General features: G+C 49.5%; 11 protein-coding genes across 11 annotated transcripts; 7 read left to right on the forward strand and 4 right to left on the reverse strand.

Moving 5' to 3' along the window:
* Positions 1-342: 342 nt before the first annotated feature.
* Positions 343-5,113, forward strand: EDB82DRAFT_493279 (uncharacterized protein). Its single transcript, XM_025732832.2, has one exon. It carries the CDS (start codon positions 493-495, stop codon positions 4,816-4,818), a length of 4,326 nt encoding a protein of 1,441 aa, XP_025587659.2. The 5' UTR covers positions 343-492; the 3' UTR covers positions 4,819-5,113.
* Positions 5,114-6,782, reverse strand: EDB82DRAFT_493281 (uncharacterized protein). Its single transcript, XM_025732821.2, has 3 exons — positions 6,401-6,782; positions 6,265-6,347; positions 5,114-6,199 (listed from the first exon to the last, which is right to left on the reverse strand). Exons 1-3 carry the CDS (start codon positions 6,580-6,582, stop codon positions 5,193-5,195), a joined length of 1,272 nt encoding a protein of 423 aa, XP_025587658.1. The 5' UTR covers positions 6,583-6,782; the 3' UTR covers positions 5,114-5,192.
* A 167-nt stretch (positions 6,783-6,949) lies between these two features.
* Positions 6,950-8,062, forward strand: EDB82DRAFT_114322 (GrpE-domain-containing protein). The gene is made up of 2 exons (XM_025732809.2): positions 6,950-7,446; positions 7,502-8,062. Exons 1-2 carry the CDS (start codon positions 7,156-7,158, stop codon positions 7,943-7,945), a joined length of 735 nt encoding a protein of 244 aa, XP_025587657.1. The 5' UTR covers positions 6,950-7,155; the 3' UTR covers positions 7,946-8,062.
* Positions 8,063-8,975: 913 nt separating this feature from the next.
* EDB82DRAFT_114348 (P-loop containing nucleoside triphosphate hydrolase protein) lies at positions 8,976-10,395 on the reverse strand. The gene is made up of 3 exons (XM_025732798.2): positions 9,737-10,395; positions 9,480-9,683; positions 8,976-9,426 (listed from the first exon to the last, which is right to left on the reverse strand). Exons 1-3 carry the CDS (start codon positions 9,980-9,982, stop codon positions 9,064-9,066), a joined length of 813 nt encoding a protein of 270 aa, XP_025587656.1. The 5' UTR covers positions 9,983-10,395; the 3' UTR covers positions 8,976-9,063.
* Positions 10,396-10,833: 438 nt separating this feature from the next.
* Positions 10,834-11,441, forward strand: EDB82DRAFT_472980 (BTB/POZ protein; the record flags this gene model as incomplete). The annotated part of the gene is made up of 3 exons (XM_025732787.1): positions 10,834-11,003; positions 11,230-11,370; positions 11,420-11,441. The coding sequence occupies 3 exons, from the start codon at positions 10,834-10,836 to the stop codon at positions 11,439-11,441; spliced, it is 333 nt and encodes a 110-aa protein (XP_025587655.1).
* An 894-nt stretch (positions 11,442-12,335) lies between these two features.
* On the forward strand, positions 12,336-14,365 carry EDB82DRAFT_438489 (lariat debranching enzyme, C-terminal domain-containing protein). The gene is made up of 3 exons (XM_025732776.2): positions 12,336-12,445; positions 12,494-12,595; positions 12,657-14,365. Exons 1-3 carry the CDS (start codon positions 12,392-12,394, stop codon positions 14,133-14,135), a joined length of 1,635 nt encoding a protein of 544 aa, XP_025587654.1. The 5' UTR covers positions 12,336-12,391; the 3' UTR covers positions 14,136-14,365.
* Positions 14,366-14,504: 139 nt separating this feature from the next.
* Positions 14,505-16,051, forward strand: EDB82DRAFT_493289 (Mob1/phocein). The gene is made up of 5 exons (XM_065608421.1): positions 14,505-14,646; positions 14,712-15,146; positions 15,202-15,295; positions 15,344-15,477; positions 15,531-16,051. Exons 2-5 carry the CDS (start codon positions 14,855-14,857, stop codon positions 15,770-15,772), a joined length of 762 nt encoding a protein of 253 aa, XP_065465984.1. The 5' UTR covers positions 14,505-14,646; positions 14,712-14,854; the 3' UTR covers positions 15,773-16,051.
* A 217-nt stretch (positions 16,052-16,268) lies between these two features.
* EDB82DRAFT_522267 (ATP synthase delta subunit-domain-containing protein) lies at positions 16,269-17,327 on the forward strand (the record flags this gene model as incomplete). The annotated part of the gene is made up of 4 exons (XM_025732754.1): positions 16,269-16,430; positions 16,607-16,918; positions 17,070-17,162; positions 17,214-17,327. The coding sequence occupies 4 exons, from the start codon at positions 16,269-16,271 to the stop codon at positions 17,325-17,327; spliced, it is 681 nt and encodes a 226-aa protein (XP_025587652.1).
* A 435-nt stretch (positions 17,328-17,762) lies between these two features.
* EDB82DRAFT_114450 (Six-hairpin glycosidase-like protein) lies at positions 17,763-21,752 on the reverse strand. The gene is made up of 8 exons (XM_065606980.1): positions 21,368-21,752; positions 21,279-21,317; positions 21,106-21,223; positions 20,956-21,052; positions 20,217-20,844; positions 19,705-20,164; positions 18,408-19,652; positions 17,763-18,357 (listed from the first exon to the last, which is right to left on the reverse strand). Exons 1-8 carry the CDS (start codon positions 21,489-21,491, stop codon positions 18,018-18,020), a joined length of 3,051 nt encoding a protein of 1,016 aa, XP_065465985.1. The 5' UTR covers positions 21,492-21,752; the 3' UTR covers positions 17,763-18,017.
* Positions 21,753-22,263: 511 nt separating this feature from the next.
* On the reverse strand, positions 22,264-22,634 carry EDB82DRAFT_114448 (uncharacterized protein). Its single transcript, XM_065606979.1, has one exon. The coding sequence runs from the start codon at positions 22,561-22,563 to the stop codon at positions 22,351-22,353; it is 213 nt and encodes a 70-aa protein (XP_065465986.1). The 5' UTR covers positions 22,564-22,634; the 3' UTR covers positions 22,264-22,350.
* A 1,648-nt stretch (positions 22,635-24,282) lies between these two features.
* Positions 24,283-25,481, forward strand: EDB82DRAFT_472985 (Decaprenyl diphosphate synthase-like protein; the record flags this gene model as incomplete). Its single annotated transcript, XM_025732732.1, has 3 exons — positions 24,283-24,504; positions 24,557-24,816; positions 24,866-25,481. 3 exons carry the CDS (start codon positions 24,283-24,285, stop codon positions 25,479-25,481), a joined length of 1,098 nt encoding a protein of 365 aa, XP_025587650.1.
* Between the last annotated feature and the right edge of the window lie 256 nt (positions 25,482-25,737).

The following is a 25,737-nucleotide window of genomic DNA, read 5'->3' on the forward strand; positions in this document are numbered from 1 at the left end:
CGTCGACCCCGGTCAATGATCCTAACCCACACCGCGGCGGGTTGGTTTGGTTTTGCAGCAAACAGATGGTAATAGTTAGTGCGCGCTTGCCTACATGCATTCGGCACTTCACTTTACATTCCATTCCATGAATGAATACCACCAAAATATTAGTCGTCGATGCGAAAGCGCAAGAGCTTAGCCGCTGATTCCGACTCTTTCACCGTTCGCTGGCAATCAGTGGTCGATATGAACACGCCCAGCGCGGATATTATGTCCTCGCCAGATCCACTTAACGATACCGTTGAACAGCCGCCTCGGAGTCAAAGCAAGGCTCTAAGTGCCGTCCCTCCTTCGACCACGCGTCGTATAATTCGCAGCAGTCAACGGTCCAGCCGATATTCATCCACCGGAATAGGAACTTCGCCTAGGAGGCAAACTTTCGAACTCGAGGTTGGAGATAACCAGGCACCCCAGAGATTATTAGTCACCGTCGAAACCGAGGAACCGAGCATGTCGGCCGGGCCTAGCAGCGCGCGTCGAAAACTATTCCAGGACAGTCCTTACATGCCTGCAGCACGACGGAGAGAAATGGCTACCACTACGACGACAGTTCCGTTAAAGAAAGCGATCGAGGAGCAGGACCAGGATCCTAACGCGACTCCGAGAAAACGAGGTCGCCCGAGAAAAACAAATGGTACGCCGTTACCAAGCGCAGGAATCAAGAGGAAAGGAACGCCAATAGCGGGGAGTCCTCGAACACGGCGGCGTACAACAAAGGATACAGACACAACAGAAACTATTGCGCAGCCTACGCCAGGCACGAAACGAAGGGGTCGACCTCCAAAAAATCGATCTATCGACTTGGGAGGCCAGCAAACTTCAGGAACAACTTCAATATTGAGAGGCGCCCGACAAAAAGAAGATCTACTCGATGAGCTTGCAGACGCCTACGATCTATCCGAACTTCCTCCTATACGCGCCGATGACTCTCAAGCCGATAACGATGTGACTTTGGTAATTACACCATCGGAAGCTGAGGCAAATCAGTTGCGCGCAAATCGAAACGCCCACAATATCGCGCCTACGCGACAGTCAGAACCTGACTCGGATATCTGGATGGCGACATTAGACGATGAACCAACTCCCAGACCCGCAACCAAAGCTGCAACCGGACCTTCAAGCCCAGAGCGTGGCCGAGATGGTGGTTCGTCAGATTTCGGAGATTATGGATATGGACCTGCTGGAAGTGACGTTTCCTCTGCAGACGACCATCAGAGCGACACCCGACCTGGAACCGATGATACAGTCGCAGCGGGCGAAGACTTTAGTATGATCTTTATGGATTCATTGCCATCATTACAAGCGAGCTTGCGCAGTTCGACGCAACAACAAACCGAAAACGATATTGGCGAAGAAACGAGCATGATTATCAACAACACATTGGAGTCACTACGACAATCTTTGCAGGATCGCAACAGGCCTAAAAATAGCCAGGAGACTGCAAAGGAGGGGGATAAGACCGAAGCAGCTAAAGAACCCGCACCAGAAGAACCACAACAGAACTTCCGACAATCCACTATTCGCCCACCTCTGACATTCTCACCCAAACCCAAACTGTCTTCCAAGTGGTGGCAGAGCCCTCGAAGAATGGGTTCTTCACCTTTGCGACACCAGGTGCTCTTAAAATCGAACGTACCTGACGCCCCTGAAACTACCGAATACCGTGGATCCCCCCTTGCTTCCAACCATCATGACGCATCTCACCTTGAAAACGAAGACTCAAATGCCTACGACGATTCTTTCTCGGAGATTCCTGATACTGTGCTTACAGCAGCTACACCCAGGCGCCCCCGAACGAGCACTAAAAAGTCACCAAAGGAAACCGAGGATGTTCAAATGGAAGATACGCAGCTTGTTCAACTTGAAGATGAGCCTGAAGAACAGGCCCCCGAGGAGCCAGAAGTCGAAGAAGAACAACAAGAGGAGGCCAGTCAGCCAGCAGCTTCCAATGCAAGCGCTGCCTCTCGTTCTGATGCAGGGCGTCTTCCGACCCCTGACGATACATCTTCGAATTTCGAAGTTGAAAGTGATAACAACCAGAAGACGGGAGCTGGCTCACGGAAGTCTACTAGACCCAACCCAATCAGGGGTTCTTCGCTAAAGAATCCATCACCTGAGCCTGTGACCCAAGTCCAAACGGTATCAGAGCCTGCGGATGAGATTATCAATGAGTTTGCGACCGAGGAGGCGAACAAGGACGATGATCTTTTGATAGATTTTGATGCTCCTGCCCAAGAGCCCGACGATCATTCGGATGCGGATCACCAATTCCTGGACGAACCTGATGATCACTCTGATATGGATGAGCAAGTTTTCGAGCAGACTGTTATAGCCGACCCTGTCGAAAAAGAGGAAGAGGAAGAAGAAGAAGAACCCGAAGTGGTACAAGAGCTACCTAAAGTTGTCAAGCCACACCAGCCTCGATTCTCTTTGGAAGCCGAAATTCAGCAACCAGAGGTGACACCGATGAACCAGCTCACATCACCTATTCAAGAACCTCAAACTTTACCCGAACTCATGTCAGAGAGGGCCAGGCGCCCTACGCTATCACCTGCTGTTCGAGCAGGTCGCGCTTTGCAAAGTGTAACATCAGATCCTCCATCGCCTGAGGCTCGTGATCAACATTTGCGAAGCCCTTTTAGGAGTTCTGTTCCTAGAGACTTAGGACAAAGAGAATCTCAAACCATGCGACGCACAAGTGCCAGTCCTGGGAACTCGCGTGCTGTGACTGAAACTGCCCAGATCTCGCGGAGCAACGAGACCTATGACGATCCCTTTGGAACCAATACCAGACACACAGGTCAACCGAGCTTTATGGAAGCTCTCGAAAGGAGCAGTCGCACTTCCTCGCCACGCCATCGACGAACAGCATCTAGGGATTCTGCAGCCAGTTCGACGCATTTCCAGGCTCCTAGCGAGGGTGGTATGAGCTGGGTACAGAACGAAGGTCCCATTAGTCCCAACCTTCGTGGGGATGTACCTCTTGAGGCCTTTGCGCGTTCAACAGTAAGACAAGCTGCCCCACCTGCTTCTCGCGATCAGGCCGACCAAGTGGCGGATGTTGCAGATGATGAGACTGAAGATGCGGTTGATGATATAGACTTGTGGGAGTTTGAGGCGCAGAGGTCAAGTCCTCGAGCAGCCCCGCGACAACCTGCAAAGAAGCCAGAATCGCCTTACCGCATACGGGGCAAGATACCGAGCTCTTGGGGTAAACAGACTGCCAGGGAAACACAGCAGGATGAAAACATTGATCAGAGGACAATGAGTGAGATCGATGAGACCGAAAATCGCCAAACAGACGCCATGGAGATTGCTACTGAAGACCCGCCTCGAGCAGAAGAGTATTCACTTCTGAATAAATCTCAGGCTGCCAAAGAACCCAAACAAGGTCCTGGCACTACCAAAGGGAACCGTTTCGATCTGTCAGCTTTTTTCTCGTCTCCGGGTGTCCTCCCAGGAATGCTGGCCGAAAAGTTCTCGCCTCTTAAGAAGTCAGTCTTTGGAGCACGGCCTGCTGAGCCTGAACCCGAGCCCGTGGAGACAACACAAACATTACCGACAAGCTCCATGTTTCCACAGGTGCCTCAGCAAGAGCTTTTGCCTCGAGGCAAACCAAGACTTGGTTTCTTCTCACCCGTCCGCCCTGCTCAACCAGCAGCGAGACAAGAGCCATCTGAGCTATCAGAAGAGGAAACAAATTCTCAATCAGAGCCAAGGTCCAACCAATCATCTCCAGATCGTCGCTCTGAGGCATCTTCGGTACATGAGGAGCATGATGTGTCCATGCAGGAGACCTATGAGCAGCCTGATGAGAGAGAACAATCAGAGGAATATGAGCAGGAAGAGCTGGATGAGGAAGGCACTGAAGAAGAAGTTGAGGAAATTCAGCCTTCTCAGATGCCCTCTGTGCCCCAGAAGGCGAACTCCACTCCTGAACAACAACGGCCTGCGCAATCCTTCTTCAAAGCCTCGACACGGAACGCAGTTGCTGAACCAGAACTGGAACCAGTTCCTACTACAGGGGAACCCACTCCACCACGGATGCAGCTCTCTCATGCCGATATACACAGATGGCAGCAGGAAACTTCCAATGCTAGTGAAGACTCCCCAGAACCAACCCCAGCTAAACCCGCTCCCCGACCCGCTCCTCGTCCTCTTCTTCGACCACTACCTCCCAGAAACGCCTCCCCTACCAAATCAAGCCTACGCTCTCCTCTCAAACCTCATACCCCTGGTCGTGTAGTCGAGTTTACGAGCAGCGTCCTCTCTCCTATAGAACAGGCCAAGGTTCGACATCAACGCCGAGTATCCAATTCGTCAGCAGCATCGCAGTCTAGTAACGCCCCCCAGCGACCGCGTATTAGACCACCACCCCGCCAAACTGCCCACAAGGACACCACCATTGAGGATCCTGCGTCTAACGTAGGACCACCTAAGAAACAACCACGTCCTGCACCACTATCACAAACTGTCTGGACCCGAAAACATTGGCTTGTGCTCGATGATTTACTTCAAGAGCGTCGCCAAGGCCCTTTCACCACATATTACGAACGTTGCTCAGACAAATATCTTGGAAAAATTGTTGCTAGCCAGGGCGAAGCCATGACGCTGGAGCGCTGGCACCTGGATTGTGTCGATGCCTTCAAGGCTCAAGTCGGTGGCTGGGACGAAGGTGCCCTGGCCAAAAGACTATTCGCTCTTATCCTGGGTGAGCAGAGGAGAAGTCAGGAGGCTTCTTCTTCTGCCGGACCTAGGCGAGTTATGTTCCATTGAATGACGTAAAGAACACATGTTGGCTTTTTCTTTTTTTTTTTGCATCGAGTTATGAAGCATCGCATATTATTTAGCATTCATGAGGCGTTTTGTTTCATGAATAGGTAGGCTATCTGTTGTTGGAGATACCAAGTACAAAACGATCATTTGTTGTATTCATCACGCCTTGCATTTTTTATTCAATACCCCCCTTTGGAAGCGGAAACTGGTCGAGGCATTGTCTGTATTAGGGTTGGATTCACAGGCACAATATTACATATAGGACACATGAACAAATACAAAGCATTGACCAGCATAGACGATCGTGTTCCCTCTTTGAAACGCCTAGTCTAAGATACTGTGTGACATATTACATACAACGGATGGACCCAAATCTATTCCAGCATAGACGCCTGGTTTGTGTACAAAACATCGACGACACTGCTCAACTTCTCAATGGTTGCGAGAGCCGCATCGTACGACTCATCCCGGTGCGTCTCGTCAAAGATGATAAGGCAGCCAGCGCCCTGGTCCAGAACACCAATAATGACCTTGTCTAGGATCATCTGAGAAAGCTTTCGCTCAACCTGCTGGGTGTCGAGGCCAACCATGTTGGCGATGTGGTCAATCTCCACGCGCGAGAAAGGCTCAATAACCTTAATAAGGTTCTGCTCCAACATAGCGTCGTAGAGACGACGGAGGTGGTTTCGGATGAAAGTGTCGCTTCCTAGCTCGTAGCGGTAGGAGGAAAGTGCACGCTCGTACTCCTCCAGTGATCGATTCGAGTGGGCGCGAGCAATAGCCTTCATAGCTTCTAGGTTCTTACCAGCGTATTTGAGGGCTTGCTTCGAGGCCATGAGGTTGTTCACGTCGTCGACAAGGTTAAGCATGATCTTGCAGAGAAGCATGTATTGCAGGGCAGCTTGAGCCCTGGTGCTCTCGTCTTGGGAGTGGTAGCCATCGAGGGCCTCGATGAAATAGGAGAATGCGGTGTTGAAGTCCTTATCTTCAGCATGAAGCATACCACTTTGCATATCGAGGTTGGCCTGTAGCATAGGAGGTGTGTATACACTGGCAGCGCTGGTTCGTGCACTGGTGAGAGCAGCACGAGCCTTGGGGATGTTGCCGAGGGCATGGTAGACTCTGGATTCGAGGAGTTGGACTTCGACGAGGCGGAGCTTGTCGTCGAGGCGCTTGAGCTCGCGAAGGAGGTTGTTGATCAGACCGAGAGCTTCGTAGTAGGATTGCTTAGCCATTTGGAGAGCTACCAGGCGGACCTCGAGGTCCTGTCGCTGGAAAGCGCGGCGTTCGGCGGTAGCCCATTCTATACAGTCCTTGGTGACGGAGATTTCGATATTGGTGCTGTCGGGGATTTCCTTGATGAGGTCGAGCAGTTGGCGGACTACGTCACCATGTTAGCTGGCTGTGAAGCATTGGCGCAAGATTATTGTGTTGTTGAGGACATACCCAACTTGGCTGACTTGGCCTTTGCAAACGAAGAGAAAACTGTCCTGCTCTCCTTAACCAGGTCCACCAACTCTTGCGTCTTCCTGTTGTAATTGTTAGCGGGGCACGAGGGAAGCAGTCGTAAAGCGGTACGCACTTCTCGTCTCGGTAGATCTCTCCTAGGCTGACCAAAGCCGTTTCGTACTCGCGAGTAGCTGCATCAGATGTGGTGCTGGGAGCTTTGGAGATGATGTCCTTGTAGATGGCCTCAGCCTTTCGTGGGTCGGACTTGGCGAGCTTCTGCGCTTCCTGGACCCTCGCCGATTCGGCCGCCGCCATTGTGTAGAATGTGGTTTCGTGTGTCGGGGGTGAAAGTCGTATGTAGTAGAGTTATGCGCTATGCTACGCGGACGGAGAGAAGGCGTTGAGGGTGGTGAGGAATAGTCGTCGTTATGATGATGTTGTTTAGGTGAAGCAAATAGATAGCAGCAATGATGGTAGCTACCTTACCTTAGCCTCCAGGTTGCCAGAGCACGACGTAGACCAGCCAGTAAAAGAAGTGGGCCTCTACAGCCTCAAGGAAATGTCAATTGAATTGATGATGACGGGCTTTCATTAATCCGCAGCTAACTACCCTAGAACCATACATCATGCCCTGCCAAAGTGGGGGTTTGCCGCTCTCAATGGAAGCTTCCCGTCCCCGGTTCAGTAGCCGGTGCGACCCTTCGACATGCGAAGCGAATCATGCCGACAGCTTAAAATTTCAGTCCTAACTCGGAGCTCTAAACTTCCTGATAGTCTACCTACCACAAGCCACCATACACTTTACTTAAGTGCACCAGCCTCTCCTCACTAAACTCTTACTCTCCTCCCCTTCATCTATCTTTAATTTATTTCGTCATATACCTCACAATGTTCCGCCAGGCCATTGCCACCTCGTCCCGCGCTCTGCGAGCTGCTCCCAAGGTCGCCGTCCCCCGACCCTTCGTCCAGTCGCAATTTCAGGCTACGCCTGCTTTCACTTTCAGATCCGTCCAGCCCGCCGTGTCAAGATGGTACAGCGACACTAAGGAGTCCGAGTCCAAGCCTGCTGAGGAGGCTAAGTCGGAAACCAAGTCTGAGGAGAAGCCCGCCGAGAACGACCCCCTCGCTGAGCTCAAGAAGGCTCTCGAGGCCAAGGAGACAGAGGTCAAGGACTGGAAGGTATGTGGCAATCAAAAACCCTCAATTCGTCTTTGTAATACTAACCATCATAAAGGACAAGTGCCTGCGCACCGTCGCCGACTTCCGCAACCTTCAAGAGCGCACCACCCGTGAGGTCAAGTCCGCCAAAGATTTCGCTATCCAAAAGTTCGCCAAGGATCTCGTCGACAGCGTCGATAACCTCGACCGCGCTCTTGGAATGGTCCCTCAGGAGAAACTCAACGCCAAGGAACGACCTGAGGGCATTGAGGATCTCGCCAACCTGTACGAGGGTCTCAAGATGACCGAGGACATCCTCATGAGCACTCTTAAGAAGCACGGCCTTGAGCGTCTCAGCCCCGAGGGCGAGAAGTTCAACCCCAACGAGCAGGAGGCTACTTTCATGACTCCCCAGCCTGATAAGGAGGACGGCACTGTCTTCTTCGTTCAACAGAAGGGTTTCAAGCTCAACGGCCGAGTGCTGCGCGCCGCCAAGGTCGGTGTTGTCAAGAACAAATAAACACCCACCTCTCTACTCTAATACGGGAGGTGATGTGTTGGACACATCATCTCTACACAAATTCGCATCTCGCGTGTACTATTAAACCTGGTTATCGGTTGGCGTTGGCTCGATGTATAATGCTCCCCTCATGATGGTCGTTTTTCAACTTGTATGATGGTTACAGGTACTTGGAAAGGAAGGGAAAAGTTTCAAGAGAGTTGGGACATTTGTACATAAAAATAAAGACGTACATGTATAACAGTGGAAGAAGCGGAAGATGGATGCAAGGGGGTCTTCATCTTATGACCCCAAGGAGGCAAGGCAGAAATGAATACCTATGCTGGTACCTCAGCTATGACAGCAATGAATCTTGTAAAGAAAGATACGCACATCGAGCATCATGTGAAAGTGACATAACTGAAACGATAAACATGGTTAATATACTAAGGTTGGGTTTCTGTTTTGTTGACACCACACCTACACATCACTTCTTCAACTATATATCACAAATGATCAATCACAGTATATGCACAATATTGTTTGTTAAATCTTTATTCCAACAATCCTATCAACTCAATAAAACCACGCCGTAAACACTTACAAAGAAAGGCCAACAAAACACCTGGCACCTCGACCCTGGTTTATGCCGATGATGCAATACATATAGAAACAGGCCTGTAGTTCTGGTTGCTCCCCTTATCTCATAAGACACTTTCAAAAACAAATGTGCGCGCTTCCTCCCATGCCATGCCATACTTCAATCCCAAACTATATCCCTAATGCCGCAGAGGTACATCTCCCAGGTAGGTAGGTAGGTTGGTAATAAAGGGAATTCATTACCAGCAACGCCCGCGATGTCGCCTCACTGACCTGTTGCTTACTAGAAGTTCCCACCAGTGTCAACAGCAATGAAGGTAAAGAAATAACGTAAATGTAAATCGTTATAAAAGCAATATTCATGCGATGGTCATTACAACTCTTTTAATGCTGGCCCACCGAGCTGTCTTTCTTGCTGTTCCCTCCTGCTCTCCTCTCCCCAGGAGAAGATGACAAAAGAGATCGGAAGACAATGATGAGTAAAAGGTTCCTCAAATCCAAGAAAACATTCATTCATCCCATCTCCAGTCGTGAGTACCTTAGAGGATTGGACACTTTCTCTTCTTCCTCTTAATTTGCCCCACCCCGGGTGTTGATGTTGACTCGCGCTTCTTGGAAGAACCGGTGGCTGCTGCTGCCTCGATTGTTTTCCGGTCGTTGGCAACGACGGTGTTGATAGCCTGCTCAAAGATCTCGTCGACGCCTCGCATCTCCTTACTACTACATTCCATGTACTGAGCGTTCATCTTCTTGGCCAGTCCCATACCCTGCTCGGTAGTGACTGGAGTGAGACCTTGTGTCTTGAGCATATCGATGCACGCCTTCTTGTGGCGAAGATCTGACTTGAGGCCGACGAGCACTAGAGGAGTGTATGGGCAGAAGTGTAGAACCTCTGGGTACCACTATTGGGAAAGGATCAGCATGTTGTGTGACGAATAGACTGCAAATATCATACCTTATCGAGTACATTGTCGAGGGAGTTCGGACAGTCAATGGCGAAGCATACAAAGATCAGATCGGTCTCGGGGTATGAGAGCGGTCGGAGACGGTCATATTCCTCTTGACCGGCGGTATCCCACAATGCAAGCTCCACAGTCTTACCGGTAGCAGAGTGGATAGGATAGGTGATGTAGTTCTCAAAAACGGTTGGGACGTATTTCTGTTTCGTTAGTATCGGTGCCCAACGGCGGCAGTTGGAAAAGGGTCGCTTACCTCTGGGAAATAACCCTGGCTGTAGCTAATGAGCAAGCATGTCTTGCCGCATCCACCGTCGCCGACAACAACAATCTTCTTGGAAAAGGTGGGCGCGTCGGTGACGTGGGTCGCTGCCGACTCGCGGCCCGTCGACGAGCTCATAGTGGTGCTGACGGTGCCTTCGCTGGAACGAGTGCGCTCTTGACGTCGAAACTGGTCGTTGGGTTCAAAATAAGACGTACGGTAGGATTGAGATGATGCCATGCTTGGGCGCAAGGCTGTAGTGAGTCGCGGGATGCAGGCGCGAGTCTGTTGAGAGTCGCTTAGCCTTTAGCGTAGTATGTCGATGAGTAAAATATATCTTTGGTTGAGATGCGCCCTATTCGGATCTATGATGCTCGTGTGTTGTTGATGCGGGGTGAGAGAAGATGATACTATCGAGTGTCTGATGCGATATGTGTATAAACGGCAAGCAGAGTGGAATGTACAAGTTGATGCGACGCGAATTGGGTTGAGATGCTGTAGCTAATGAGGCTCAGTATAGTTGAGTGATGGGTGGATGACAGTGCTGGTATGTCTTGTCTTGACTCGTCTTGGGTTGAGTTAAGGTAAGTTAAGTTTGTGTTGTTTGCGGCAAGTTTAAACTACTTGGTCAAGTCCAAGAAAGGACTATGGGGAGTCAAGTCTTAGTGTGGCTTTGTTGCACCACCAAGTTACCCGAGTAAACATGTTGACAGGGCAACTGCCTTTGGGGGAGGGTACAGTTGCTTGCGGACAGTAGCGGGCAGTACAGGCTGCATGCTGCCCACTGGGCTGTGAAGCCCGGGCGGGCCCGTTCAGTGGAGGTGAATCGCTGGAGCTGAATATGACGGAACTGATTGGCCCGTGCACCTGCTGACGAGAAAATTTCCTTGGCCCAGGAACTCTGTGCTTCTTCCCTTTTCTTATCGTGACCTGGTCCAAGCTCGTCTTCTCCATTCTCGTCCCCATCCATGCTTTCTCTTTCTGCCTTCAAAAGCTTTTCCCACCAAATTGCTTTCTCCTTTCTTTTCCTTTCTTCTTATTTACAGCGACAACACACCACCAGCCAGCAGCGGTGAAGAAGACTCGGGAAAATGGACACTCAAGCTCCCAGCAAGTACATCACTCTCATCTCCAGCGATGGTTTTGAATTTGTTGTTCTCCGTGAAGCTGCCATGGTCAGCCCGATCATCAAAGGCATGCTCGACGTGAGAAGTCAATTTGCTGAAGCCCAGGAGGCTCGTTGTGTTTTCCAGGAGATGAGGTAGGTCAATGTCGCCAACACGCTGTCGCGTCCAGATGGCTTGCTCTGTGGATTGATGAAAATTCACGATGCTTTGTTGAGAGAACATCCGAGACTTCTCGGTTGGGCTACATGAGTACTCACTACACTTGACCTGACCACAAACGCACCAAGCCTGGTTGTCAGCCTCTGCTGGAACAGTCCGATCCTTGAGAGAGTAAGACGCTGATGATAAATATATCAACAGCGCCATGGTCCTGGATAAGGTTGTCGAATATTTCCACTACTGGTATCGCTACCGCAACAGCGAAGACGTGCCCGACATGGATATCCCCGTTGAGCTTTGCCTTGAGCTGTTGGCCGCGGCTGATTACCTGGGCCTGGACCAGTATGCAGTCATTGCTACAACCTAGCGCGTGGATACTAATCTCATCTAGGGCGAACATGAGCATGAAGTGAAGACTTCTAGAATCTAACAGGCTTGGTCCCTTGGCCCTTCTACCTTGCTATGCCTTGCCATGTCTGCGACATCTCTTTATGACGGCGTTTTGGAGCTGAGGATACAGTCCAGCTTGCTGCTGCTTAAGCAAGAGACAGTAGCTTGTCTTTGTTCTTTCGGTCTTTTGATAATGATAATGAACAGTACTACCGGCCAATGATACAGGTCAAGCCACAACACAACACCTCTTCATTCCTCCGGATCCGAACATCCAAACGTGACATGTCACCATTTCAGCATATGCGTTGTACTCTTAACTCCTCCGTGGGTCCAACGTCTATTAGAGATGGAAGATTAAAGTAACCCTCTCACTCTGCGTTACTCAGTTGACGCATTGAGCTTTCGCTTTTTCTGAAGGGCAACATTTCTTGATTGTAAATCCGTGTCGTATTCCCTGTATCCATGTTTTGTTATGCCAAATTCATTAAGAGATTTATGCCACCTATCGTAAGCATCTTAATGAGGCTGTTATGTCAGTGCATTGCCGGATACCTCTACGAATTGGATCTACGGTAAGGGTATAATAATTGAAGCTGAGCATTGTTGCCTGAAGGTCATGGCTTAAATAAACAATGCCATTGTTTCATGGACTATCGTTGTAAGGCATCCCTGGAAGCCTGGTTTGGTTTGCATATCCTCCTTACCCGCTAAATATCTTCAAACGGTCAAGACGAGTCTGAGCATGATCTGCAACCGTCAAGGAACAAAAAGAAAAATTGTGGCTCATCTCATGTGGAATTTAACGAGAAGTCTCTAAATGTCAATAACATGTAATACCAAGGTAACTTGAGTCATCGAATTTTGGAAGGTGGTTCACCGTCAGCAGTTGCCTGGAAAGCAACTTCTGCTTGTGAACCCACTCAGCCTCAACTTTCCAACTACAACTCCCTACCACATAACGGACAACAAAATGTCTACCAACGCGTTCGAGGCGCAAGGTATCCGAGTTGCAATTGAAGGATGCGTAAGTAAACTATGAAAAATACTATTGCCAGGCTATTAACAATTGCAGGGTCATGGCACGCTAGATGCCATCTACGCTTCTGTTGAAGAATCTTGTAAGAAACGTGGTTGGGATGGTGTTGATATTCTCATCATCGGTGGTGACTTCCAGGTATCTCAGCCCCTAATTACCTCCAATGCGTGTTGCAATATGCTAATATGCACGGTTACAGTCTGTCCGCAATGCTGAAGATCTGAGCATCATGTCATGCCCTGTCAAGTACCGCCATCTAGGAGACTTTCCCAAGTACTACTCGGGTGAGAGAAAGGCGCCTTATCTAACAATATTCATTGCTGGAAACCACGAGGCCAGTTCTCACCTGTGGGAGCTCTACTACGGAGGTTGGGTGGCGCCCAACATTTACTACATGGGTGCTGCCAACATTCTACGTTTCGGTCCACTACGTATCGCCGGGCTGTCTGGTATATGGAAAGGCTTTGACTACCGCAAACCACACCACGAAAGACTCCCCTTCAGCGGCGATGATGTAAAGTCGTGGTACCACGTCAGAGAAATCGACGTCCGCAAGCTACTTCAAGTACAGACACAGGTGGATGTCGGCCTCAGTCACGATTGGCCACGTGCAATCGAATCAAATGGCGATCATGAATGGCTTTTCAGAAAAAAGCCTGCTTTCAGAAACGAATCTCGAGATGGTACACTAGGTAGCGTAGCGGCCGAGTATGTCATGGACCGCCTACGACCTCCCCATTGGTTTTCGGCCCATATGCACATCAAGTTTGCTGCGATCAAGACATATAGTGACGCCCATCCTGAATTGGAAGAGAGCAAGCAAGAGCACATTCCTGTGACCGCTCCGGCACCAGCTACAGAGAACAATCCTGATGAGATTGATTTGGATATGGATGACGATGAGGAGGACACAAAACCTAACCCAGTACCAGAAGCCAATAAGAGCGAGCCTGAAGTTAAGGAGGCGGCAGAAGCATCAAATGAAGTGCCGGATGAACTGAGGGCGCAACTCCCGGCATCTTTCGCTCGCCCTCAGCCCAAGAAAACGCCTGGTCAGCCAGTACCACCCGGTATCACGAACAAGGAGGTCCGTTTCCTTGCTCTCGACAAATGTCTACCAGGACGACACTTCCTGCAGCTCTGTGACCTCCAACCCTTTAACCTCGAGACAAGCTCCGAATACCCTCCAGCTCCAGAGTCACCACGATGGCGATTACAATATGATCCAGAGTGGCTCGCAATTACGCGTGTCTTCCATGATTCTTTAGTCATTGGTGACCGTAATGCGCAGACGCCACCTGACTTGGGTGAGGATCATTACCAGCCCCTCATCCAAAAGGAGAGAGAATGGGTTGATGACAATATTGTGAAGGCTGGAAAACTGGATGTTCCATACAACTTCGAAATTACTGCGCCGCCTCATGTTCCTGGTGGTCCTGAGATTGTCAATACGCAGCCATCAGAATACACAAACCCCCAAACTACAACATTCTGCGAAATCATGGGACTGTCAAATATCTGGGATGCTACGGAGCAAGAAAGACGTCAACGAAAAGCACAGGGGCCACCCAAAACGGACCAACGCTTCACTGGTGGTGGAAGAGGAGGTCATGGCAGAGGAAGAGGCGGCGGAAGGGGACGGGGTAGAGGCCGTGGAGGTCGTGGAGGTCGCTGGTAATTTCTGCAGGTAATGTTTAGAAAATGGCTGGCTTTGCTTGCGAAGTCGAAGCATCTTGTTGCAATGCATCCGCTCCATGGACCTGTATGAGAGACATTGCAAGAAGGATGGACATATTTAGAATTACATGCTGCTATAGGTTGATTGCCTGCTTTCCCATGAGACTAAATAGAGCATATTTACATGCTTAATTTTGGTAAACAATAAATAAAGTTTACTCCTTATCGAAGATCCAATTCAATTCTACGAGTGAAGCTCCCCTTACGTAGTACAGCTTGGTGGGGTTTAAGCTCCGTAGCAACCACACCAATCAGGAAATAGAGTAAACAGTGCAACCGCCCATACGCCATCGTTACTACTGCACCTTCACCTATCAACCTCAACACATTTTGGTCGCGCCCCTTAGCAAAAACACTTTGCAAAACACGAGTTTAGCAGTGATATTAGGCGAATTCGCATCTGCATATTCGCATTTAGGATTTACAAGACTCTTGTCTCACCTACCCGTCCTGTTGGTTCCCTCCTCAGACAATCCCCCATGGACAGATTGCCCCGCTAACAGTTGGAATGTAACAGCATCGCATCTCAACCTCGCTGAAACCTCGTCGAATATCATCGCCCACCATGGCTCAAGCCTTCTTAACCACTGTGTTAGTCCTCCCATCTTTCTTTGAAGCAGCGCGACTTTGGATTCCTCCTACTCGCTATACACCGCTACCATGTTTCAACATCTGACTCCGAAGTCGGTCTCTACGATGCATCAGATAGACACAACCTCCATCTCTACAAAACCCCTGCCCCTCTCGGATGAACTTTCATTTGCTGACTTGGAACCTTCGTTGAATAGTAACCAGCGGACGAGAAACCAGTTTCGCCCGCGCGCGGGCAAGGGAGGATCGGCCAGTTATCAACTGCGACAGTATGCCGAAGTGACACTGGGTGGTGGCAGCCTGCGCAAGGTTGTCAAGCTCCCAGAGGGCGAGGACGAGAACGAGTGGTTAGCTGTCAACAGTGAGTTTGACGATAGACATGCCAATAAGGAGGTGTTGCTAATTATGGCTTACAGTGGTGGATTTCTACAATCAGATCAACCTCCTCTACGGAGCCATCACCGAGTTCTGCTCACCGATTTCATGCCCTGAGATGAAAGCCACCGACGAGTAAGATTTCTCCAAGGACGATTGGCGATCCAAGCTAACAGTGACCAGGTTCGAGTATCTGTGGCAAGACAACGAGAACTTCAAACGACCAACCAAGATGCCTGCACCAGCATACATTGAACAACTCATGACATGGGTGCAAGCAAACATTGACAACGAACAAGTATTGCCCAGCAAAATCGGTATGCACTGCCTTATTCGCATACTTTAAGAACAAACAGCTAACGATCACAAGGCGTCCCCTTCCCCAAGTCTTTCCCAGCGCTAGTCCGCCAAATCTTCAAGCGCATGTATCGTGTCTACGCTCACATTTACTGCCACCACTACCCTGTTATCCGTGAGCTCGGTCTCGAACCGCACCTAAACACAAGCTTCAAGCAATACGTCCTGTTTGTCGACGAGCACAGCTTGGCGAGCGGAAGGGACTACTGGGGTCCCCTGGGCGACCTGGTGGATAGCATGCTCAAGAGCGACTAGGAGAAGCTTGAGAGTGACAGTACTGAGCTTTGAGACTTAGCAACAAGGAGTTTTGGGCGTTTGAGGATCAGGGCTTAGAACATAGGGAAGCTGCTTAATTATGACAATGATGATATGGAACAGCTATTAGTTGTTTCGCGCAGTTTGGGGAGGCTCTCGTCTACTATGAGAACTCGAGACTACATGCGCACTCACAAATGATGAACCCTTTCAAAGGAAACAAGGGATTACCTTATTTAAAATATCCTGCCTGGGCAATTAATAGATTGTTTTCTAAAACTACTGATATCAATTCCATTTGCTGCAATTGTAACTGTCTTTAATTGAGTTATGTAATCACAAAGTGGATGCCTGGGCGGGTGTAAGGCATCCAACGCCCGAAAATTGCCGAGAGAGCCCAGGCTAGCAACAACCTCCAAGTTAATCGAAGCCGAACATCATCAACACTCGCCCTTCTTTTCCCCCTTCCATCTCCCTCTCTCCTCCAGCCGCCGAAATGTTCTCGCGACAGGTCATCCGCGCCGCCCGAGTCGCCGCTCCCCAGCGAGCCCTCGCCCTCCGAGCCGCCCCCGTCCGATCCTTCGCCGCCGCTGCTCAGTCCGATGTCAAGTCTCCGGTTTCCGTCTTCGGCGTTGATGGCACCTATGCCTCTGCTCTGGTAATACACCACCTCCAATAATACGAATACGCACCATCTTGTCCCGATTATGTTGTCAATTGGCTGGTCAATTGGCTACAAAAGCCCCTCCTCTCGTTCATGGACACAAAAACCTCAAATTGGAAGATATCGCGTTCCGTCGCTGACAGGCAATTTTTTCTTTTGCGTCAATTTAGTACACTGCCGCCGTCAAGACTTCCAGCGTCGACGCCGCTTCCGATGCCCTCATCAAGCTCGGTGCTCTCATCGAGAAGGACCCCAAGCTCGTCTCCGTCCTGAGGACCCCTACCCTCGCCGATGCCGACAAGAAGGCCATTGTCGATGAGCTTGTCAAGCAAATCAACACCAAGGACGAGACCGTCAAGAACTTCCTCGCCACCCTCGCCGAGAACAACCGACTTGGTCTCATCCCCGGTGTTGTCGACAAGTTCTCCACCATCATCTCCGCCGCCCGTGGTGAGGTCGAGCTCACTGTTACCAGCGCTCAGGTACGTTTTTTGGAGGGACATATATGAAGGATGAACAAGGAATTGGATGCACGAACTACGTCACAGCTAGCTATACTCGACCACGACAAGATTGGATTGGAAGGATGGAAGTGAAAGGAAAGGAACAATGGACTAACATGATCATCTTTAGCCTCTCGACAAGCGAACACTCAACCGACTTGAGACTGCTGTCGCCAAGTCCTCTTACGTCGGCCAGGGCAAGAAGCTCAAGGTCACCAACGAGGTACGTCTCAAACTGCAGCAATGCCACGACATAACCCTAATATTTTCCCAGGTTAACCCCGATATCGTTGGTGGACTCGTCGTCGAGGTCGGCGACCGAACCATCGACCTCAGCGTCTCTTCCCGCATCGCCAAGATGAACAAGCTCCTCACGGACACTCTGTAAAAAACCACCCATAGTATAAATTCTATTTAGTGTCTCCTTTGCGTCGTCTCGTGGAGTTTTTTTCTCATCACCACGCAAAAAAACGGTATACCCCCCTCCTATGAGTGTGGGTTTCCCAAGGGGTTTTTCTCGTCCCCCTTGGATTGTTACAACCCTCCCGGAATCAAACGTTCTTGTCATCCCTGGCTAGGGGAGAAGAAAGGGGAGAGTGTCGATGGAAAGAATAGTGTAGGAGGATTTGAACTGGGTACGCAATAAATGCAGTCCCCCAATTGAATTCTTTTGTCCCAGCGTGATGACTTTCAGTTTGGCTTTTTCGTCTTGTGGTATCCGATCTGGGTGTCGGACTTAGCGGAAGTACGAGCTCGTACGAATACTTGAGCTCATTAATGAAATGGCTGGTTTCAAACGGAACATAGCTCAAACTCATTGGCATGATGTGAGTTGAGATAGATACAGTGATGTCATTAGATTAGATTTCGTCACATAAACAAGCCCTCATGAGAGAATGTACCTCTTTATTGTATCATGACTACTAGAAAAACTGAATGACAAGTCTATGCCCATAAACTCAGGACACCCTGCTGCTCTGCAAGGGCACAAGTGAGAAGTTCTTGCTTTTGATAACGCCCCATTACTTCCTCCTCTTGATCGCACCAACTTCTCCTTTCACAACCTAACTAAAGTCGCTTATGCCTTGGTCTCAAACTCATCGTCATGGTCGTAGTTACCCGCCTTGTTCTCATCTTTATATCTCTCGAGCTGGTCAGAGACGTAACTATGCAGATGAGCATCGGCTTCAGTACGCTCTCTGGCTCGTCCCTCGTCATGATGGACGGAGCCAGCAAGAGAATGGGTGTCATCTTCGAAATCACTGCGGGCACCGATGGAACGAGCAGTCGATGAACGTCTGATGTGAGCCCTGCCACTGTGGCCGCTGCTTCCAGCATTGCGGTGGAAGACATCATCAAAATAATGACTCATAGCAATTGAAGGTGTGCGAGGAGTGTGAGGCAGGCGGCAGTTGACACTATATGGCTGTTAGCAATATATCAAGTAACGAAAAGATGTTTCACATACCCAGTATCATGGATCATACGTGCAATGAGACCAGTCCATCCACACTGGTGAGTGGCTCCCAAGCCGCGCCCATTGTCTCCATCGAAGAACTCATGGAACCAAAGGTAATCTTTCCAGTGTTCATCGAAATCCAAGCGATCGTCACCACCGTTAATGCTACGTCTTCCGTCGTCAGTACGGGCGAAAAGATGTTGCAGGCGGTGCTGGATTTCCTCAGCCACCTTGCCCAGATGCATGTAGTCTCCGCTACCAGTTGGGCATTCCACCTGGAAATCATGTCCATAGAAGAGGAAGAAGCGTTGTAGGGACTCTACAAGCAAAAAGTTGACACAGAGCCAGATAGGACCTCTCCAGTTACTGTTGCCGCCGAACAGACCACTATCTGAGTCGCCTGGCACGTATCCGACGCAGAATTTCTGGCCATTGACATCCATGGAGAATGGGTTCTCCTTGTGGAACTTGGAGAGCGACCGGATACCATGGTCACTGAAAAACTCATCTTCGTCGAGCATGCGCTTCAGGATCTTCTCCAATCGATCTTTGCTGACAATGGACAACAGGATACGGTTGCCCTTTCCTCGCTTTCGGATACTGGCCATGTTTCTCTCAGCCAGATCGCATCGGTTTTCAATGAACCAGTCGACTCTCTTCTTGAAGGAGGGGAGTCTGTTCATCAACTCTGGTTCCAGAGTGATAGTCGCATACAGAGGAATCAAACCCACAAGCGATCGCACGGGCAGCTGCTGGATCCAGGGGCCGCCCCAAGAGATGGCATCGTAGTAGAAGCCATCCTCCTCATTCCAAAGAGACTTCTCATCCTTATGACCGGTTCGGAAGGTCATAGCATCACTAATGAAAATGAAGTGCTCGAAGAACTTGGATGCAATGTCTTCGTAGATACGACGGTGCTTGGCCAGCTCGAGGGCAATGTTGAGCATGGAAAGACAGTAGAATGCCATCCATCCAGTGCTGTCTGCCTGCTCTAGGACACCTCCAGTAGGGAGAGGCTCGGATCGGTTGAACAAGCCAATGTTGTCGAGACCCAAAAAGCCTCCCTCGAAGACGTTCTTGCCATCAGCATCCTTGCGGTTGACCCACCAGGTGAAGTTAAGGAGCAGCTTTTGGAAAACACGCTCTAGGAAGTCAAGATCCTGGCGACCATACATCTTTCGTTCAATCTTGAACGTTCTGAAGGTTGCCCAGGCATGAACTGGCGGGTTTACGTCTCCAAAGTTCCACTCGTATCTGAAAACGAATTAGTCATTAACATTCAAATGTCGAATAAGAGCAGACTTACGCTGGAAGCTGTCCGTTGGGATGACAGTACCACTCGCGAGTGAACAAGTCAAGCTGCTTCTTTGCGAAGTCGGGGTCAATCATGGCCAACGGGATACAGTGAAAGGCACTATCCCAAGCGGCGAAGAAAGGGTACTCCCATGAGTCAGGCATCGACAGAATGTCGTCGCAGTGCATGTGTTTCCAGGCCGAATTTCGAATATCTTTTCGAGAAGCCGGCGGAGGTGGCATAGTAGGGTCACCGTTCGCCCAGTGGTCCCAGATGAAATGATAGTGTTGCTTCGTCCACATCATACCAGAGAAAGCTTGTCGCTGGATGTTGCGCAGATCGTCGGCCATGGGAAGAGGGCTAAGTCTGTAGTAGAACTCGTCTGCCTCCTCCTTACGGGTCTCAACAATATCATCGAATTCTTCTTCGTCGAGGTACCCATCGTCTCGCCTGGTGAAACGGAATCGAACGACTGGATCGTAGTTAGCAACAGAATTTGAGAGCTACTACTGTAGGATACTTACCGGCACATTCGCCGGGGTTGACACCGCCATCCTCGTTAAAGTTGAACCAGGCAGCACATTTTGTTCCAGTCTTGTCAGGGTTAACAGCGTCCTTCTCTCCGTCGACGATGTAGCGATGGAAGGCATCCTTGACATATGGCTGCTTGTTCTCTTGTTCGTATAGGGCCTTGAAGTTGGTCTCGTTCTCGGTGAACATGAACTTTGGCATGACATCTTCACCACTGGAGCCTACACCAGGCGAGGGGGAGCACAGGATGTGACGCTCTCCCAAGCTCCAGTGATTGGATTTGACGAAGGTCTCGTCGGCATATTTTATCGAAGGCTTCTTCTCCTCAGGCTCTCTACCCCAGCTCCAGGTGTTGCGGAACCACACCTGGGGAATAATGTGGAGAGGCGCAGGGTCAGGGCCTCGATTCCAAGCAGTGACTCGGAAGAGAATCTCATCGGGATCATCGGTCTCCTTTGCAGTTTCAATGAAGATGTCCCAGTATCGGTCTTCGTCAAAGGCATCGGTGTCTGTGATTTGGTATTCCTTATCTTCCTTTCCTCGTCGAGCGTTCTCGTCAATAAGATCCTTGTAAGGGAACTTCTTCTGTGGGTATTTGTAGAGGAATTTCATGTAAGAGTGCTATCATGACCAGTTAGCGTGGAGCAGGTATTAAGATCGAGTAGGTTATTTACAGTCTAAGTAATAAGTTAGCATGAGCCAATTGAATGTTTTTTTGTCTTGTGTACTCACAGGTGTGTTATCAACGTGGAAGTGAGCTTCCTTGACACTTTCACCATGGTTACCCTGGGGATTTGAGAGGCCGAAAAGACGCTCCTTGAGGAAGTCACTGTATCATGTTAGCGGTCATGGCGCATTGTAAACTGTAGCAATTATACGAACTCTTCCTCGTTCCAGAAACTAAAGCCAATGTTTTGGTAGCCATGAGTATCACAGACACCGGCGATGCCGTCTTCACCCCAACGGAATGCGCGAGATCGAGCGTGGTCGTGAGGAAAGTCTGACGTAACTTGTTAGTGAACAGGACAAGATGCGCCATTAAAAAATAAACTCACGACTCCAAGCATCTCCATCATGACTGTAATCCTCTCGGACTGTTTTTTTGGTTAGCTATTTTCTTGTCATGAGTTGTGCAATTACATGCCTGTAGCCCATTGTCTCTCAGAAACATAAGGACCCCATTTCTTCCAGTACTTGGTGCGGTCGCGATCCTCCTTAAGACGTCTCTCCTCCTCAGTGAGGTATTCGTGACCGTCGTGGACAACCATGGCTGAAGCTCAAACTCAACGAGGGGCAGCAAGCGAAGCACGGGCGACGATCGACGAGGGGTAGCAACGGTTGCTGAGGTGGGGGATGATGAGGTCAATTGGAGCGTGTGGGGAAGCGGAGAGGGGAAAGAATAAACAGAAGTTAAGATGGACAACGATGACCAGGAACCGGAGGTTTTAGGTGATGGCTCCTCTGGTGAGAAGAGTAGAGGACGAGAAGAAGTGAAGGGGAAGTGAAAGGAAGGGAAAAAGAAAGTCAAGAGAATTGGAAGAAAAAGTAGTCCTGCACTCCAATGCAGCCAGGTACAGCTCTGTACCGTATCTAACCAAATGGGCGAGACACGACACACACAGGATCGACGATGGTGGGTAGGATCAAGAGAATGTCAGTCTCGGTTGTGCCTGAGGCTTGAGACTAGCTGTTGTTTTGTCTGGTAGGTGGCAGTCAAGATGCGTAGCTTCCCTTGTTAGTGTTCCTGGTTTTCAAACACCACTGACAGCACATGAAGCTAAACGGGGATCATCAACCAACCGACCCGATTGCACCAGCGGCCGCTGCATCTCCTCCACTGTCGAGGGCCGGATGTTTATCTATGAACGGGTTCTGGGCCTGATAATTCTTGTACCAGAGTGACATTGAACTCTTTCCCTGGCAAAGAGGGCGGCTGCTAGTAGCCATGGACATGGCTCTTCAACTCCACCAAGAACACCATCATCGGCGACCCCTCGGCGAGCCTACAGATCCGATAGGAAGAAAACTCAAAGTATTTTCTTGCTAATGATGTGCTACACCAACCGCAGGAACCCTCCGCAGGAATGTGAGACCAAGCAAAGCATCACTGTCATGTCACACACGATATCACTTGCAACAAGTCATGAAGCTTTCACTACAGAGATAGGAACTGCATACCGGTGAACCACGGCCTAGGCGTTGTGGCGCTGGGTAGTTCCTGTTCCTAATCTGCCACGCTAAAAAGCTGTCTTTAGTGTTGTTTCTCTCTCTGTACCTAGTAATGAATGACGTATTTTGGTTTAGAAAAAAAAACAGAGAGAGGGAAAAAAAGCTGGACATGGATTATGAATCAAGATTCTGTGACATGTCGTTTCGTAACTAGGAAATATGCCCCGTCCTATTTTAAGCCGTCCTGATTTCTCTACTGGAGTCAAAGTGAAAACAAGAGATATCAATTGGCGGCAGATAAGAAACGTTTTTCAGGCTACCCAATAAGGGATGCCATTATTATTGGGTAGTTATTGCTGGGGAAGTTGGGCTCACCTTATTGCGTTTTTGTCTTACCCATGTTTTCTCCAACAAACTTGTGCTCCATGCATTTCGTGTTACTGGGGATGTTGGAGGCAACCATCTCCCCTCGGGGTAGAAAAAGCTTGACCGCTAACAACACAAGATACTTTAAGTTAGAGGATGAGTTGTTCTTTGTCTCTGCATTTAAAATTTCTCATTCCCCGCTTTGAGGTTGTATCGAATGGGTTCTGCTGTTTCGTGGTGATCAACAATGCTGAACTGGTGTTTGATCCACAAGATCTGAACTCTAGATAGAAACAACGACAGGCCTGATATGCGTACCACTTTGCAACCTTGTAGAACTTAAAGCAAGTACTGGGCTATCTATGTTTGTTGCTATCCAATTTTCACCATAATCTGAGGGGACAAACTGAAGCTTTTGTCGAGATCGTCCTTTGGTCATGATCTTACCCTATAGACTCTAACTACAGCGGCGCATTATGCCGTTTCGTCCACGTTGCTCACATATGCAAGAGCTGCATCTTGCAGAAGGATGACCAATAGAATAGTCAGATACAAACATTTTCGGCATTTAAATACCAGCTACAGCCAATCGTTGTAATTAGTGTAGTTGTGTTGTTGAGCTGTCAGTTAGTCAACGAAAGCCACGAACCTAAACTCGTGTTCCATTGTACGAATCGACGCCCACGACAAACCGTTCAGAGTCTAGAAAGGCTGACTGTCAACTTCTCAGCCCTGTGGACAGCTGCTATCACATGAAAGTCTCGAGTTCAGGAGAGCCGTGTTCTTTGATTTCCGGTTAACCAGGGTATAGAGAATCCACTAACACGATCTGATGATCCCCTGCTAGGGGTTAAAGCAACTCATGATACGGCTGTATACTCGCCAAAAGACCTGCATCAGTGAATATCACCACAATCCAATTAATTACAATTTCGGCAATCTATTGAAAACAGTCCAGATTGGTCAATGTATGGACGTTCGTTTGTTAATAAGCCACTTGTGTCGTGTCATGTTGAGCAAGCCACATCGTTAGACGAGGACCATCCTTGCGGGCGGCGGCGCGGCGTCAGTTAAAAAGCTCCCGCATTCCAAAATTCCAACCAACTGGACAAGCACAGGAAAAAGCTGCCCTGTTTCAACACGCCAAGCTTGTGCCAACCGTCTTTTACCAAGTAATAACTCGCCTCAACAAGCCTCATCCCCATCGTCAGATGCCTACTCCGCCACCATAGGCTTCGTGGCTGGCTTGTCAATTCGTCGTCACCTTTATTGTTTGCCTTTTGAAGATCACTCGTTTCCCAATACTATTTCTGACTATGAGAATCTAAAACACACTTTGCCTCTTTTTTATCTTATTTTACTTTATCTGTCTCGATTCGATACCCGCCTATCCGATTGTACTAAGTTAGCGATATTGCACCTGCTCGGCGATAACACGTTCACTCTTTCGTCCCAATCTTTTTTTACTTTTTCGATAATACTATACAAACTCAACACCTACAACAAACACGGTACGCACACACAATGGCCGACGCTATATCATCCTTCATCCGGAGAGTAATCGTCGAATCTCCTCCCGGAGAATGGGCTATGCGCCAGCTTCGCGACCTGCTCATCGGCGCCCTTAAACAAGGACCCATTCCCCAACATGTCTCCTTCGAGATGGACGGCAACCGACGATATGCTCGAAACCACAGAATGGAGGCTCTAGAAGGCCACCACCGAGGATTCGAGGCACTGGCAAGGGTAGGTCTTGTGTAATTAGGGAAATTGCAATGTGCTAATATGTGACCTTTAGATTATGGAAATCTGCTACAAGTCTGGTGTCAAGGTGGTGACCGTGTACGCCTTCAGTATCGAGAACTTTAACCGTCCCGCGAGGGAGGTAGAGGGCCTGATGGAGCTGGCTAAGACCAAACTGGAGCAATTGACCAAATACGGCCACATCCTCGACCGTTACGGTGCGCGAGTGCGCGTCTTGGGACAGCGCGAGATGATTCGAGAGGATGTACTCCAAGTTGTCGACAAGGCTGTCGCAAGAACGAGACACAACAACAAGTAAGTCTACCGTACCGTGCGACATGATACGAAAGCTAACTCGCGCCAGGGCCGTCCTCAACATCTGTTTCCCCTACACATCACGGGCTGAGATCACAACAGCGGTGAAGTCAACAGTTCAAGAGTTCCTCGCCCCCTCTCCTCCTCGAAGCACACCTTTCTCACCATCGCGAATCCGAAGAAAGATCCTCTCCCGCCAACTGGACGCCCACGAGGGACTACCCATGATCCCCGATACCGTGGCCGAGGAGACCGAGCCCTCTGACGGCGACGATCTCAAGAAGGAGAAGGACAGCGACGGAGATTCTTCATCACCTACATTGCTCCCGGATTCCCCCCCACCTCGCCTGCGGGCACGAAACAGCGCCGCCAGTCTTTCAGGCTTACCGAATCCCGAGACGATCACAGCCGAAACTCTCGATAAGCATATGTACACCGCAAACGACCCACCTCTGGACATATTTGTGCGAACCAGCGGCGTGGAACGACTCAGCGACTTTATGCTTTGGCAGTGCCATCAAGACACACAGATCTTCTTCATCGATACCCTGTGGCCCGACTTTGATCTCAAGGACTTTATCTGGATCTTACTGGAGTGGCAGTGGAGGCAGAAGCAGAAGGACCGTGACGACACCACAGTCCGAGCAACCTCTGTTACAGCGTGATTTGGTTCTGGCGGCAGTGATACCCTGGTCGAGTTAGAAAGTTGAGTCGAATCCGTTATTGTGGTAAACAGTATATTGTCTATAACGGACATGCTGGAATTTGAGGATTGTTTCGGTGTTAAATCGTTTTTTGGTGCACCTCGGAGTGATAGACTCCAACACACCCATAATGCTATATTTATTATGTTTGAATTAACATGAGCGCAATGAGACTAGAAGCACTGTGATCCTGTATGGCATATCTCTTGGATATAGG

The sequence above is a fragment of the Fusarium venenatum genome (assembly GCF_020744135.1).
Source record: "Fusarium venenatum strain MPI-CAGE-CH-0201 chromosome Unknown EDB82scaffold_1, whole genome shotgun sequence".
NCBI lineage: Eukaryota > Fungi > Ascomycota > Sordariomycetes > Hypocreales > Nectriaceae > Fusarium > Fusarium venenatum.

Bases quoted from the DNA above. Each gene is read 5' to 3' on its own strand.
- EDB82DRAFT_493281 (XM_025732821.2), bottom strand. From the start codon at position 6,582: ATGGCGGCGGCCGAATCGGCGAGGGTCCAGGAAGCGCAGAAGCTCGCC. The intron at 6,348-6,400 runs GTGCGTACCGCT...CAATTACAACAG, and splicing joins GAGATCTACCGAGACGAGAA to GAAGACGCAAGAGTTGGTGG. The intron at 6,200-6,264 runs GTATGTCCTCAA...ATGGTGACGTAG, and splicing joins GGCCAAGTCAGCCAAGTTGG to TCCGCCAACTGCTCGACCTC.
- EDB82DRAFT_493289 (XM_065608421.1), top strand. From the start codon at position 14,855: ATGTTTCAACATCTGACTCCGAAGTCGGTCTCTACGATGCATCAGATA. The intron at 15,147-15,201 runs GTGAGTTTGACG...TATGGCTTACAG, and splicing joins CGAGTGGTTAGCTGTCAACA to TGGTGGATTTCTACAATCAG. The intron at 15,296-15,343 runs GTAAGATTTCTC...AACAGTGACCAG, and splicing joins GAGATGAAAGCCACCGACGA to GTTCGAGTATCTGTGGCAAG.
- EDB82DRAFT_114348 (XM_025732798.2), bottom strand. From the start codon at position 9,982: ATGGCATCATCTCAATCCTACCGTACGTCTTATTTTGAACCCAACGAC. The intron at 9,684-9,736 runs GTAAGCGACCCT...CTAACGAAACAG, and splicing joins GCCAGGGTTATTTCCCAGAG to AAATACGTCCCAACCGTTTT. The intron at 9,427-9,479 runs GTATGATATTTG...CTTTCCCAATAG, and splicing joins TCGACAATGTACTCGATAAG to TGGTACCCAGAGGTTCTACA.
- EDB82DRAFT_114322 (XM_025732809.2), top strand. From the start codon at position 7,156: ATGTTCCGCCAGGCCATTGCCACCTCGTCCCGCGCTCTGCGAGCTGCT. The intron at 7,447-7,501 runs GTATGTGGCAAT...ACCATCATAAAG, and splicing joins CAGAGGTCAAGGACTGGAAG to GACAAGTGCCTGCGCACCGT.
- EDB82DRAFT_114450 (XM_065606980.1), bottom strand. From the start codon at position 21,491: ATGGTTGTCCACGACGGTCACGAATACCTCACTGAGGAGGAGAGACGT. The intron at 21,224-21,278 runs GTGAGTTTATTT...AAGTTACGTCAG, and splicing joins TGATGGAGATGCTTGGAGTC to ACTTTCCTCACGACCACGCT. The intron at 18,358-18,407 runs GTATGTGAAACA...ACAGCCATATAG, and splicing joins CGTATGATCCATGATACTGG to TGTCAACTGCCGCCTGCCTC.
- EDB82DRAFT_114448 (XM_065606979.1), bottom strand. From the start codon at position 22,563: ATGTCCAGCTTTTTTTCCCTCTCTCTGTTTTTTTTTCTAAACCAAAAT.
- EDB82DRAFT_493279 (XM_025732832.2), top strand. From the start codon at position 493: ATGTCGGCCGGGCCTAGCAGCGCGCGTCGAAAACTATTCCAGGACAGT.
- EDB82DRAFT_438489 (XM_025732776.2), top strand. From the start codon at position 12,392: ATGTCTACCAACGCGTTCGAGGCGCAAGGTATCCGAGTTGCAATTGAA. The intron at 12,446-12,493 runs GTAAGTAAACTA...TAACAATTGCAG, and splicing joins GAGTTGCAATTGAAGGATGC to GGTCATGGCACGCTAGATGC. The intron at 12,596-12,656 runs GTATCTCAGCCC...GCACGGTTACAG, and splicing joins TCATCGGTGGTGACTTCCAG to TCTGTCCGCAATGCTGAAGA.